At 34.9% G+C, this 15,046-nt stretch overlaps 1 protein-coding gene across 5 annotated transcripts in view; it reads right to left on the minus strand.

Annotated features, from left to right (window-relative positions):
- Positions 1-15,046, minus strand: part of LOC128563680 (nicotinamide phosphoribosyltransferase-like) — a 209,398-nt gene that overhangs the window by 182,740 nt on the left and 11,612 nt on the right. For 4 of the 5 annotated variants that reach the window (XR_008373856.1, XM_053559111.1, XM_053559110.1 and 1 more), the window contains exons 2-6: positions 13,736-13,892; positions 11,894-11,997; positions 8,939-9,067; positions 2,654-2,812; positions 1,543-1,679 (exon numbers count right to left, since the gene is read on the minus strand). Coding sequence is in view for 4 of the 5 variants with exons in the window: in XM_053559111.1 (XP_053415086.1) it covers positions 1,543-1,679; positions 2,654-2,812; positions 8,939-9,067; positions 11,894-11,997; positions 13,736-13,892 (686 nt within the window). In the remaining variant the exon portion in view is untranslated. The remainder of the gene's footprint in view (positions 1-1,542; positions 1,680-2,653; positions 2,813-8,938; positions 9,068-11,893; positions 11,998-13,735; positions 13,893-15,046) is intronic. The other variant, XM_053559113.1, reaches the window with a different exon arrangement.

Genomic DNA, 15,046 nt, shown 5'->3' on the forward strand with positions numbered 1-15,046 from the left:
TCCTGCAATCCCATTACTGGGCATCTACCCAGAAGGAAAAAAAATCCTTTTATCATAAGGACACTTGTACTAGACTGTTTACTGCAGCTCAGTTTACAATCGCCAAAATGTGGAAACAGCCTAAATGCCCACCAACCCAGGAATGGATTAACAAGCTGTGGTATATGTATACCATGGAATACTATTCAGCCATTAAAAAAAATAGAGACTTTACATCCTTCGTATTAACCTGGATGGAAGTGGAAGACATTATTCTTAGTAAAGCATCACAAGAATGGAGAAGCATGAATCCTATGTACTCAATTTTGATATGAGGACAATTAATGACAATTAAGGTCACGGTGGGGGTGGGGGAAGGGGAGAGCAGAGAGAGAAAGAAGGAGGGAGGGGCGGGGAAAGGAAGAGCAGAGAGAAGGAGGGGGGTGGGGCCTTGGTGTGTGCCACATCTTTTGGGGGCAAGACAGGATTGCAAGAGGGACTTTACCTAACAAATGCAATCAGTGTTACCTGGCTTATTGTACCCTCAATGAATCCCCAACAATAAATAAACAAATAAATAATAATAAAGCTCAGCTGTATTCTAAATTTACTGCTGGTTTTAGAACTCTGTAGTTTTCAAGAATGAATAGAAGTTAATAAACATTCCCAAATGAATATAGTAAATACTTTTGTTATAAAAAGAAATTAAGATTTGACATACATTTAAAAACTCCATTTACTTTCAATAAAGTTAAGCTCTAGGCTGAAAGCAGCTGCAGCCTGGATTTTAATTTCCTTCTCATTTAACTGAAAATGGATCAGTAAAGAGCAGATAAGAAAGCATAAAAGAATCAGAACATAGTCCCTTTCATTGTAGGGGTGTCAAACCTTTTTTTTTTCTCTTCCGCACATTGGAAAAAAGAAGAGCTATCTTGGGCCACATGTGAATTACACAAACATTAATGAAAGCTGATCAGCAAAAAGAAATGGTCCATGTAATACTTTTCATGATATCCTACCCCACAGATAAGCAAAAAAGGTCCTCACAAAATCAGCCTGTGGCCTGTGGGCTGCAGGTTGGACACCCATGATCAAAAATCATACTTTCTTGTCTACAATTGTAGGTATTTGGTCTAGATGAAGATGTCTGGGGCAAGGATGGGTAAGGTCATGTAGAACAATGGGGAAAGGAAAAAAAGTGACCAGTACCTAACAGTGAGTGCTTCTAATAAAATCTAACTGCATATGACAATATAGTAACTGAAAAATTATCCTACAATAAATACAGTAATTGAAAAATTACCATACAATAAACTTATATGGCAATATAAGGATGGGAAAAAGGTCTTAAACTGTTTTGTTTTTTCTAGCACAGTTAAAAGTTTTCTACCTCTCTGATTCTAATCTTACACAAAATAGAAATACTGAATTTATATTGCTAAAGTTCATGAATATTGTTAGGACCTGGCTGTGTAGTTAGGCAAAATATCACTGAGTTACAAATACAAGAAATTAGTTTTAGAAAGCAAATATTTAGGTAAAAGGAGGATGAGCAAATTTTACCTGTGTTCTGCTGCTGGAATAGAGTAGCCTGGAACAGGATCTTTCGTTCTATAATATTTTTTAAATAGAGCAATTCCTGCTACTATATCTGTTCCTTTGAAGTTAACCAAATGAGCAGATGCTCCTATGCCAGCAGTCTAGAAAAATCAACCAGAAAGTGAATCCAAAAAAGAAAAAAAAACAAAACAAACAAAAAAAAAAACATATTTGAGGTGTACAGTATGTTCCCAAGGGAATTACTTCTTTAGCTATTCTTAGAAAAATATTTAACTATTGTGAGGTAATAGTTCCTTATGACAAAATTATTTTTCCTAAATACTGTATTTAAGGATTCATCTGTTACTTCCTCAAGGAGACCTACTTAATAGTGTTCACCCTCACTCCCATCACTCTCTACCCTAACCCTGCCTCATGCTCCTCTGTAGTATTATTTGTCATCTGATGTATTTATTATATCTGTCTCTGTCTGTCCATCCATCTATCCATCCATTTAATATATAAAGATCAGAGACATTTGTTGAAGGCTATATCCCATGTACACTGAACAGAGGCTAACACATAGTAGGTACTGGTTCAATCTTTGGAATTTCAGAAATGGCCTACCTAGGCCTAAGATAATTCCAATACCATCCTCAAAAGCTAATAGTGGTATTATAACCAATAATCTACATGCTATTAAATAAGGATGGTTTCAATTTCTTTTTTTTTTTTTTTGTGGTTTTTTTTTTTTTGGCCGAGGCTGGGTTTGAACCCGCCACCTCTGGCATATGGGACCGGCACCCTACTCCTTGAGCCACAGGCGCCACCCTGGTTTCAATTTCTTTTTCTTTCTTTCTTTCTTTTTTTTTTTGAGACAGAGCCTCAAGCTGTCACCCTGGGTAGAGTGCCTTGGCATCACAGCTCACAGCAACCTCCAACTCCTGGGCTCAAGCCATTCTCCTGCCTCTGCCTCCCAAGTAGCTGGGACTACAGGTTCCCACCACAATGCCGGCTATTTTTTGGTTGCAGCTGTAATTGTTTGGTGGGGCCAGGCTGGATTTGAACCTGCCAGCTCAGGTGGCCTTAGCCGCTTGCTTGAGCCATAGGTGCTGAGCTGGTTTCTGTTTCTTACCTTTTGGGAAGAGACTCCTCTGTAGCCGAAATCATGTAACTTGTATTCCAGTCCATTTAAGTTATCAGAAGTTTCTAACAAATATTTGGCCAATATTTTCTTCTGCTCTCTAGAATTAGTGGCCACTGTGATTGGATACCAGGACTGAACAAGAATAGTCTGTAGTAACAAAATTAACCACAAATATTAATATATAAAAGATGGTGTTCTTTCTGAGGAAAATCCTAGCTTTCTTTGGAGGTATGACCTAGACTTCCATTCTATTGGAAAGACCAACTAGACAGTTCAACTGCACAGCAAGATGCCTACCATGTGCCTTCCAGATGCAGTACACGGCTCAGCTCTCACATCAGCAACACAGAAGATATGCACACTGGGCCCTTACCGTAGAGAATTTCAAATGACCAAGTTTCTATCCAAAGCTCCAAGGAAGCAAATAATATTCTGAAAGACCATCTCTGATGAAAGGATCGATTAAAACTTCAATCCGTTATGGACCAATAGGTTTATCAAGTACACTCACACATGGATGTTGAGGCAATGTCAAACAGCTGTATTCTAAATGTTTATACTGGATTTCTGTACTTTAAGTGGACTGGCATCAAACAGGTCCTGGACCAGCAGTGGTCCGTGGACTACATCTTGAATAGTATAAAGAAGTTATTAATTTATTTTTCTAGACACCCTTGGATCTAACATGACATCGGTAGATTATAAACTTGAGACACTTTAGCTTAGCACTAGAGAATTCTATTTAGTTAGTTATGCTTTATGTTCTTACCTTTTATCAAAGGTCATTGTAAGTAAGTGAAATGAAACTTTTCTTCATATGCTATGTCACTGTGCTACAAGGTGACTGTCTACTTTAATTCACTGACTGTAAGTTCCTTAATAAGAAAATATTAGAATTGTTAGGTGTCTACTTTCTGATAAGACCTGTTTCTTGATTTTCTTTTTTCTCTTGGCTGCCAGGAAATGCCAAAGAAAGTCTAGCACTTAACCACAGCAATGATATTAAATATTATGACTTAGGAATTCACTACTTCTCTATTCTAAGATTGTAATTTTCTATTTTTATATTATAAACCAGGTAGTATATCATTAGAAGCAACTTCATGGCTCAGCACCTGTAGTTCAGTAGTTAGTGCGCCGGCCACATACACCAGGGCTTACGACGGGTTTGAAACTGGTCTGGGCCTGCTAGACAGCAATGACAACTGCAGCAAAAAAATAGTCAGGAGTTGTGACAGGCACCTATAGTCCCAGCTATTTGGGAGGCTGAGGCAAAAGAATCATTTAAGCCCAAGAGTTTGAGGTTGCTGTGAGCTGTTGACACCACAGCACTCTACCAAGGGCAACACAGTGAGACTGTGTCTCAAAAAGAAAAAAGAAGCAACTTCAAATCTGTTTTAGAAGGAGTGCTAAGATGATAGCAATGTCTGAACTGAACCAAAAAGGTATTTAACTTCTTTTTGAATACAAGCTAAATGATCAATAAATAAAGCAAGTAAAAACAAATAAAAAGATCATTTAACCTGGACTTGCCATATGTAGTCAACTTTGGCACAGCAAGCTGCCTTTATAATATAAACCTGTAACCTCAGACTCCTGTGACTGATTAAAGAGGGCTTCGTACTCTTTTCATCAAGAGGTCCTGTCTATTTCCTTATCCCTCACTTCTGCACTGTCCTTATGATTTTGACCAAGAGAACATGGAGGATGTCACGTTGTGTGGCTTCTAATGCCCAGTTCCAAGATTTTGCAGCTTCTACACTTGTTCTCTTAGCAGCCAGAGACTATCATGCTGTGAAGAAGCCTGTTATGGAGTGAGGTCTAATAGTCCCGGCTATCTGAGTTGAGGCCTGAGACATGAGAGTGAGGCCATCAGAGACTGTCCAGCTCTAGCTGAGCCCCAGCTTAAGATCAAGCAAGACCAGTACAGGACTAGCCAGTCAATCATGAGAATCACAGGAAATAATGGTTGTTTTAAGCCAGTAAGTGTTGGGGTAGATTGTTACAAAACAAAAACTGATTCAACTCCTAACTTGAACTCTATAACCAATTACCTGCAACCTCTGACTATTCTGCTTCTGAAATTATTCTTTGATCCCACTGCCAATGCCTGCAACTATGCTACCTCCAATCTTCAACCTCTTTAATTATTCCTCATATTGCCACTGGATAGCATTCTAAGTCAAGTTTTGATCACACTGCACTAATTCTAAAAAGGCTTTAATGGCCATCCACTGTGAATGGGGTGTGTGTGTGCGGGGGGTGGGGGGAGAATCAATTTATAGAGGATTCAAGGCCTTCCATGATCTTGCCCTCATGGGTGGGGAATCTGTGGCCTTCTGCATCCTTGAGTATGTCCTGAACTGAATCCAAACTTCACAGAACAAAATGTTCTGTTTCCATCCCATGAACCATAGATGGCTGCAGGTTCCCCACCCTGTGTCTGCCATGCTGCAGTCCCCACGGGACTATTTGTCATTCTAAGAACACTGTGCCATTTTTTTAGCTCTTCCTTCCCTTACTAAAGATTTTTATTTTCCATTTCATGATAGAATTACCTATTTTCCTGCCACCAAATCAGCACGAATTCTGAATGACATTACTGGTTATTTAAGAATGGTCACTTCTCCCTCAAAGGTCCTTTAAATGAGACATATTTTATTCTAATTTCAGTGCCCAGCATTTTTTTGGTACATAGCCAGTACTTCAACTCTCACATTTTATTTCAACTTGAGTGTTGATATCGTTGAGAATATTAGAAAGATATAAAACATAATGTGAAAAACTCTAGTGGTATTATAAAGGTAGAAGATTAACCTTACCCCTTGAAAAATGCCAGAGGAGAGAAATAACTATCAGACACAGTGATCCTTCACATCATCATTTCCTTTCCACAGTCCAACAAAATCAGCTTAAATTACACTCTTAATAAAACAACTCCCTTTTTAAAAAGATCACTGTAAGTGTAAGTGTAAGCAAGGGAAAAAAGGGAATGTTAGTTTGGGTTAATCCAAGGTCTAATAAACTAGGCCTTGTTGGAAACTTCAAAAATATTAACTAGTCCCACAAATCAAGATAAAATTATTAGCTGAGATAAGACTAAAGTAAATGACCTATAAATTTCCTTTCAGAAGTGCTTATTATAATGTGACTACTAAGGATAAGTACTTCAAAGAATGAGAGATGGTACTGGCACCTACTCTGTTCACCTGTCAGTTCACCTCTCCTGGCTCAATTTCCTTGTCTGTGAAATGAGGACATCCGATCAGGGCAACTGTCATTAAAGACATCTTTCTTTTCCAAAGCAGAAAGGGTTTGCTTTGTTTTATAGTGGAAGAGAGGGGCAAGCTTAGCCCAACATGCTTGCTCTTCAGGCCCCTCGTTAAGTCTGAGACACCTTTGCATAACTCTTAGGCTCTCTCATACTTGTTTTGAAATCTAAGGAGAGGACTAAGGTTTCTTCTAGCACCATACTGAAATTAATCAAGCAACTCAATAATTTTAGCATGTTTTAAAATTCACTGTACTTGGGCGGCACCTGTGGCTCAAGGAGTAGGACGCTGGTCCCATATGCCGGAGGTGGCGGGTTCAAACCCAGCCCCGGCCAAAAACCACAACAAAAAAACAAAAAACAAAAAAAACCTCCTTATAAAAAAAAAATAATAAAATAAAATAAAATTCACTGTACTATGGGGTGAGTATATATTATATATAACATACTGGGAAAGGGAATTGAAAGGAATACTATTTAGTGCTATTATTTAAAATGTTTTAAATCAAGAGCTGTCTAAAGTACATCTTCAAGTTTGTAAGTAACAAGTTTATTTGGAGTGGTAACAGATTTCAAATACAAGGTGATAAACTTAGGGTTGGGGTCTGGTTAGAGTAGAATGAATTTCCTTTACATCCCACCAAGATTCTCCACAAAGGATGACAAATGTCCATGAAGAGGTCTATTCTGGAGACTTGGTATTCAGAGTAAATAAAACAAATATAGGCTCTATCAGAAACTGCAATAAGGGATAGATAGTATAGACTATAAATTGTTATACCTATATAGGGCTCGGCGCCTGTAGCACAATGGTTACAGCATCAGCCACATACACCGAGACTAGCAGGTTCCAACCTGGCTGGGGCCAACTGAAACAAAAAAATAGCTCAGTGTTGTGGAGGGCGCTTGTAGTCACAGCTACTGGGAGGCTGAGGCAAGAGAATCACTTGAGCCCAAGAGTTTGGGGTTGCTGCAAGCTGTGATGCCACAGCACTCTACCGAGGGTGACATAGTGAGACTCTGTCTCAAAAGAAAAAAAAAAAAAACCCATATAGGACTAAAATATTTTAAAATAATAAATATTAGCAGCAAGAAGGTAAATTTTATGTAATTCTTTTTTTCTTACAAGTAACTAAATTCAGGGGTCTAAGACCCTCTTGGGTGAAAGGCTCAACTACAACGTGGACTTCATCTAACAAACGCAAACAAAATAACCTAATCATTTCTATCCTCATATTAATTGGAAATAAAAAAAGATAATAAAATCAAGGGCCTATTTACTTTTTTAAAATAAAATCTAACAGTCCCACATTCAATAATTTCTTTTATTAAAAATAACATTTGTAGGGCGGTGCCTGTGGCTCAAAAGAGTAGGGCGCCGGCCCCATATGCCAGAGGTGGCAGGTTCAAACCCAGCCCCGGCCAAAAACTGCAAAAAAAAAAAATAATAATAATAAAATAAAATAACATTTGTATATTTGCTAAAAAACTACTGTTTTAAGATGACTGATAAAATTTTTTACTTTATAGTTTTTTAGTGAAATACATCAAAAAAAAGTAAATGATTAAAGGACAAAAATTTCTTTTTAAGGCCAGGGATTTTTACTTTCAGAAGAGAATGTAGGACATTGTATAGGAAGCAAGGTGGAATGGTAACTAGTTCTCTACTTCTGTAAATACCTGCTTAGGAGAGTCTGATTACACGTAAGGGTGAGAACTTATTAACTAAATCCCCAGTCAGAAAACTAAAAAGAAAAATATGAATAAAGTTAATCCACAGATGATAAATTTCCTACATGAGATTCATCTGTTTGGGATCTTTCCATACTTATGGTAAAAGCAGATATAGGTAGGAATTCTTCTACTCTTGTGTTTTTATAGTGTTATCCCTTCAAAATCAAATATTTGTCACTACAGATAATATTAACAATTACATAAAAACTAATGAGATACATTCTCTTTTTCTTTGAGTTAACAAGTAATTCAAAGTTTTAATATATAGTATAGACTATTAAAAACATTTATTTAACTGTACATCTTTTACATATACAACTGTACATCTGAGCCTGTTATTACCCTATTACTGGTTGATGACCCATCAAGAGTCTAAGAAGAATATTTTTAATTTCTGTCAACTTAGCAAAATTAACTTCACACGTATTCTTGAACCTTTATTTTAATTTTTTTTTCAGTTTTTACAAGTGAGTCACAAATGTATTATTTTACAAATTAGTTTAACCAGGAGTCAGTTATATGAACGAAAGGAATATCTCTTATATAGTAAGGTGCTACTTTCATAGTTACTTTTCAGGGTATTTACACTTACAGATAAAATCTGTATTAAACTGCTGAGAAGTTAAGTAGATTATTATTATCAAAACTGACTATGTAAAAAACATGACTGGATAGGAACACATGCAAGGAGAAAAGGCTTGGAATATAAATCTAAAGCCCGTAATGTACCTTCCTTTCAGGCTTAGAAATTAAACAGTATTACTAGCAAATCTTTATAGTTAGATGATGAGCTAAAAAGTGTCAGATGATACAGCTGGGGACCTCAACTGATTAAGAGAAAAATGAAGAAAATAGTTATTAAAAGTTTAAACCAGTTTCTTCTAATATAACTGGACTAGAATATCATAAAATGTCTTAAGTTACCAGAAATGTACTTGTGCTGTTTTTCTAATTCTGCTCCAACATGATCTATTTTTATAACGGCAACAAATCAGATGAAAACCAACTGAGGTTTAAAAGTAATAATTCTCAATAATTTGGTTTCGATAAAATCTCAGAACATTAGATTTCACTGGAAGGAAACTTAAAGATTATTTAGTTTAACTGTCATTTTATAGATGAGGAAACTGAAGTCTGGAAAAGTTAAGTTAGTTGTGGGAGATTGTACAGCTTTATTAGTAGCAAATTCTAAACTAGAATCTCCGTTCAATGATTTTTACACCTTCAATTAATGTTAAATAAGATTTAAAAGATGAAAAACGACTCACCTCTATCCAATTTGTAAGCCAGTAACACTCTGGATCTGTATTTTCCACTGTGAAAAGAACATTTCCTCTGGGAATGACAGAGCCCTCAGGAACAGCTTTTATTTCTATTGGAAGATGTCCGTCATATTTCTGGTAGAAGAAAATAACAAATTTATTCATATAACAGATGACACTCAATTACCTGTTCTACTAAGTATCTTCACATTTTGCAGAAGCTAAATTTACTGTCATAAGAGGAAACTACACTTACGAAGGTTATATTGTTGGTTACTCTAGTCAGAATATCCTTATCCTGACCCTTTAAAATTAGTTAAAATTATTAACAACTTAGGCACTGATATAAATTTTTAAATTTAATGTTGGTAAGTGCATCTGCTAAGAGTATTTATCACTAGAAGAGGTAAATAATTCCAAGTTGAATAAAACAAAAAAGTTGTTTTTTCCCTGCTCATTCAGGAAAAAAAAGGATGAGCTTATTCCAACATACATATATTCAAAGTATTCTAAGAATACTATTTTTATTTTAAATTGTTCGTTTTCATAAAAGAAAGGCTAAAGACCAAAAGATAAAATAAGGAATTTCTATTAAAAAACAAAAGAAAACAAAGAGAGGAGAGATGGGGAAATCCCTGCAAAAGGACACTCCAGAGGTTCCCCCTATTCTGGTAGTAGACCCGAAACCATCACACAGGCAAGGTGCAGAACCCTAGCAATCAACACCCACGTCTGACTTAACTGACTTCTTACTACTGCAAAATTTCTTCCAAAATTAGGCTGAGGGTTACTTGCTACAAGGTATGTTAATAGATATTTAAGTGTATCTCCTCCCACCACCACTTACTCCTTGGATGTTGTCACTATAGTCTAGTGGCTTTTGCTAAATAAACCTTTCTTATTTCTAAAAAAAAAAAAAAAAAAAAAAGGTAAAGACTGTGGCTAACTTTTTGCTAGGAAGGTAAGTTGCTTCAGAAATCCTAATAGTTCAAGGGTATATGTGAAACTTGGTAAACGGTCTGTGAAGCTAGTGAATGATGCCCAATGATTATATCAATGTACGCAGCTATGATTTAATAAAAAATAAAAAAATAAAAAAAAAATGTTAATGTAGTTTATATTTTTTTAGCACAGCTACAGTGTCACCGTATTATAAACACAACACTTCTGTGTTATGAGATAACACAATTATCTCATTTGATAACAACATAATCCATGCGCCACAGTGCCTTAAAAATTATGACATTCAAGGACTGTTTTTCTTCCCCCTCCCTTGTTTTAATAATTTGGGGATTAAAAAACAAAATAAAATGTTGTGATATAGTAAAAAAAAAAAGAAATCCTAATAGTTTAATTATGTGATTTGGGACATAATAATTAAATAAAAGAAAAAATTAATGAGAGGCCCTGGAGGAATCATGATATAGCAAAAAGAACACTGACAAATTCTGGCTTGGACTCAAAAATAGCTGAGAAACCTCACACAAGTTTCTTAACATTTCTAGGTCTCAGCTTCTATGTTTGTTAAATGGAGTTAGATAAGATTATCTGTAGGGAACCTATAATTATCTAAGATTTTGTGATCATAATCAAATAATATGCCACACTGGCCACTGGGAATTACAGTAACAAGCACAGTACCAAATTCATTACTGTATTTATCCTCACAACAAACTTCATAAAAGAGAAATGGGGCAAATATAGGAGTTAGCACACAAATTTTACTGACCTTACTTAAAATATGGGAAAAGAGTAGCTCTAAGTGCTTACCTTTTTCCAAGATCGAAAATTACCAAATAGTAAAACTCAGTATTATAATATTGGCATGAAACTTTTCTACTTATCTTGTGTTTGATAGCCCATACAATGTAAAAGACTTTCATTTGTGAGATTTAAATTAACCGGTAACATCATGAGCTGCCAAGAGATTCCATTCCCATCATCTTTGTAATAAAGAAAACAAGTAGAGGTCATTCAACTCTGTAACTCAATTAACATGTCTTTGAGTGCCTAGAAGTTTAAGCAATGAATTCAAACATACTAGGTATGCATATTACAATACAATAAAGAATAAAAGAATGAAAATCAACTTCATGAATCTACACCTAACTTTTCTAACTAATCAGTGAGAGAAATTTCTCAGAATCACTGGAAGTGATAAGCGCTCTGCCTCTATTTTCACAAGGAAAATCTTTTTGAAATTATGCCTCTTTAACTATCTGAGTTATCTCAAGAGCTTTATCCTCTACCTCTTTGAAATTATCAAATAACCATCCCTTTCTTAATTACAGTGTATTTTCAGGAATGGATTAAACTGTATGTGTGAAAAATGCTAGTTATTTAAATTGTAATTGATTTAAGTCAGTGTTTTTCAACCTTTTTTATCTCACAGCACATTTGAACCTATAAGTTAAAAACTTCCATGGCACACTTAAATTAAGTTGCTAAAAAAAAAAAAAAAAAAAAAAAAGAGTTAAAAAAAGAAATATATTCACTGTGCTTTAAATTTCTTTCAAAAATAATTTAATTAGTGATCTCAAAAATGTTCATGGCCTGGCTAAGTTTCTCTCACGGCACCGCATTGTGCAGCGGCACACTGTTTGAAAATCACTGATTTAAGTACTTAGACTTACGTAGATCCTATATGCTAATTATTCATCACTAGTGTGTGTGTGGGCAAATCAAGTTACCCTTAACTTTTCAAAAGAATGTCTAAACCATGGCTGGGTGCCTTAACTAAATGGTTAGAGCATTGGCCCTGGGCACCAGGGGTGATAGGTTTGAAACCATCCTGGGCCTGCTAAACAACAACAACAAAAAAGAACGTCTAAAACAGACATTATATTCAGAGCACAACAAAAAAGAATTGTAATCGTAATATAATCTTCTATTCAATTCCTTTGCAAGAAATTTTGAATTAAAAGCAAAATCAAGATAGATCAAACATGAAACTATTTTTACCTCAAGAATGTAGTTCCATCCCTTTTCATTAAAGACATCATCTTGGAAATGTTCTTTATAGACCTCTTTGGCTTCCTGGATTTTCTCTTTGGTCACTACTTTACCTAAAAGAATACACATGTCGGTATTTACATTTCTAAAGCCATTCTGTCAGTTGCTGAACTGTCACAGAATTAGTATCTTTAGTTAGTTCACACATTCTATGGATTAAAAAACGAACTAAGAGATTAAATGACCCACCTAGCATCAATAACAGAGTCAGAAAAAGAATTTGTATTTCTAACCACTCACTTTAAGCATAAAACATTTATTTTAAAAGCAGATGTGTAAATAAAAAAAATTATGACTTTTTTAAAAATCATAGTAAATTAACTTGTAAAATGTATCTCTACTATCTCTATTAATTTAGATACTCTCCAAATTTGAGATGACTCAAAAGCTTCTTACATAACCAGATGAACCTCCCTTTATTCACAGAGAATGAGGTATCTTCAGGGCTGGTAAGCCAGTCATTTTCACAATTACTAAATTTTTGCCACCAAACACACTTTTAGTTAGCTTTTCTCAGTAAGAGAGGAAAACAGTAGAGTATCCACTTAAAATATGAGAATGAGGACTAAATGAGTTAAGAAGTATGAACCATTTGCAAATAATGCTGGTTTAGAGCAGATAATAAATACCTTTTAGTTATAATTGATAATAATATTTTACAAAGTTTTTAAGCTACAGAACTAAATTAAAGTGTACCATCAGTCTTTGGTAACTTTATAGAAAATATCTTGGAGGCTGAGTGTGGTGGTTCACTTGAGCTCAGGAGTTCAAGACCAGCCTGAACAAAAAGCGAGACGCCCAACTCTACTAAAAACAGAAAAACTAGTGCATTATTGTGGCAAGTGCCTATAATCCCAGCTACTCAGGAGCCTGAGGCAAGGGAATTGCCTGAGCTGAAGAGTTTAAGGCTGCTGTGAGATAGGATCCCAAATGGTACTCTACTCAAGGCACAGAGAAACTGTCTCAAAAAATCAACCAAAGAAATATCTGGGGTATTCTTGCCACACCTAAGTTATTTTTCATACCTAGCTAGGTTTTCTTTTTCAATAGTATAACACTATCTGAATTGCCTGATCTTAAAATAGCCAAGATTACAGTAAAAGGCAGCCATTTGTATAAAATTCAACTTAATCTTTATTCACTTTTAAGATTATTTTTATTTCAAAAGATCAGAGAGATAAACTTTCTAAAATGTATAGATGTCTAGGAACTACCTAGAAACACCATTAACAAAAGAAACTAGACATGGCTTTTCATATGAAAAAGCACAGACATTATTGTGGGGATTTTTCTGCTTCTATATGTTTTTGAAACTAAGTCCACAGACATAGGTAATTTTAAAAATTAAGTCTTTAAGGTAAAACTGATATAAAAATATTCTAATTTTAATTGCTACCATAATTCAAAATGAGGTCAGTAACAAATTCCTGGTCAGTAACAAATCCTATACTTTGAATTAATGACTAAAATCTATTAACAAACCACAGCATCTCCAAAAATTACTGACTTTTCTAAACTTATTCCCAAATTTAGCAGTTTCAGAAAACCTTTCTCATACTTAGAACATCAAGCATGCATACAAAATTATAAGATTTAATGGATACAAATTAACAGATTAATAAAAATCCAAAAGATTTCTAAAATAGTTAAAATAATTGAGTAAATATCAAAATTAAGACTATTCAAAAAACTTATTTCAAATAATGTAGGAAACAACAATGTAGGAAAAAATTATGAAATGTTATATAACATTTAAAACACTATGTTAAATGTTACTGGGAAAAGTAATACCTTTTAAATACTTATTAAGAATGTACTGCAACCCATAAATTACTGTTTCCTCGTATTTCACTCTCCTAAGTTTGGAATTTTCTGTCTTCTTGTCACGGCATTCAAAGTAGGAATAAACTTTGCTTGTGTTGGGTGGGTATTGTTTGTAGTGAGTAACCTACATAAAGAGAAATACTTTGGTTAGAAAACACCAGAAGAATAGACCATAAATCATAACAGAAAAAGGCTTGAAATTATTCCAAAATCAGAGAAACTATACTTCTTGTTATTGATTAGAATAGCAGAATAAAAAGTATTTGCTATACAGAATAAAAAGTATCTTACTTATTAACTCCAGGACAATGTTAAATTGTAAACAAACAGACTAAACTTAAATATTAATATACATCTCTAAGCTGGAAAAGTATCTCATTTGGTCTTGGAGAAAATAGAGAAGGAGCTTCTTGGGGGCACACACACAACACAGGCTCACACCCGTATTCCTAGCATTCTGGGAGGCTGAGGCAGGAGGACTGCTTCAGCAATCCTCAATGAGGGGCAAGAGAGAGCCTGGGAGACCACTTAAAATAGGGGACTAGGAAGACTTCTCTGAGATGGTGACATGTGAGCAGAACCTAAATGACAGACAAGAAATGCTCTGTCTTAAGGGGCAGAACAGAAGTTAAAGCCAGTCTAGTTGGTGTTCAACATAAAGAAATGAACTGACGGCGGTGCCTGTTGTTCTCAATGGAGTAGGGCACCAGCCCCATATGCCAGAGGTGGTGGGTTCAAACCCAGCCCCGGCCAAAAACTGAAAAACAAAACAAACAAACAAACAAAAAAAGAACTGAAAGGCAGCAGAATTTGGTAGTTACTACTTAAAATATGCAGTATATTCCATTAAGTCAACAGTCAATGACTTCTCATGACTACTTCTTTATTTGTACAATGGGGTACTGAGAATGATCACTTTTAGCCTTCATAGCGACTCTATGGAATACCTGGATAAAAGCAACAGCAGCCAAAAAAATAAAATAAAATAAATAAAAATAAATAAAAAATTCTGTTGTAATCTTTCTTTTTCCAAAATCACCTCCTAATTGGAAAATAAATTCCTATGCAATGAAACATTAAATCCTTATGAATTAAAATATAAAGACGTCTTAGCATAAATTTCTACTCTATGAGCTTGGGTAAGGGCCACTATTAAAAATTTATCTACTTTTGTTTTAAGGAGAAAAAAGTGAAAAATGAGTATTCTTTATAATTTGAATTTTTATCAATGTTTTAACTATGTAAAATATTTTACCAACAAAAAAATAATGGAAAGAG

Source organism: Nycticebus coucang, chromosome 13 (genome assembly GCF_027406575.1).
Source record: "Nycticebus coucang isolate mNycCou1 chromosome 13, mNycCou1.pri, whole genome shotgun sequence".
Taxonomy (NCBI): domain Eukaryota; kingdom Metazoa; phylum Chordata; class Mammalia; order Primates; family Lorisidae; genus Nycticebus; species Nycticebus coucang.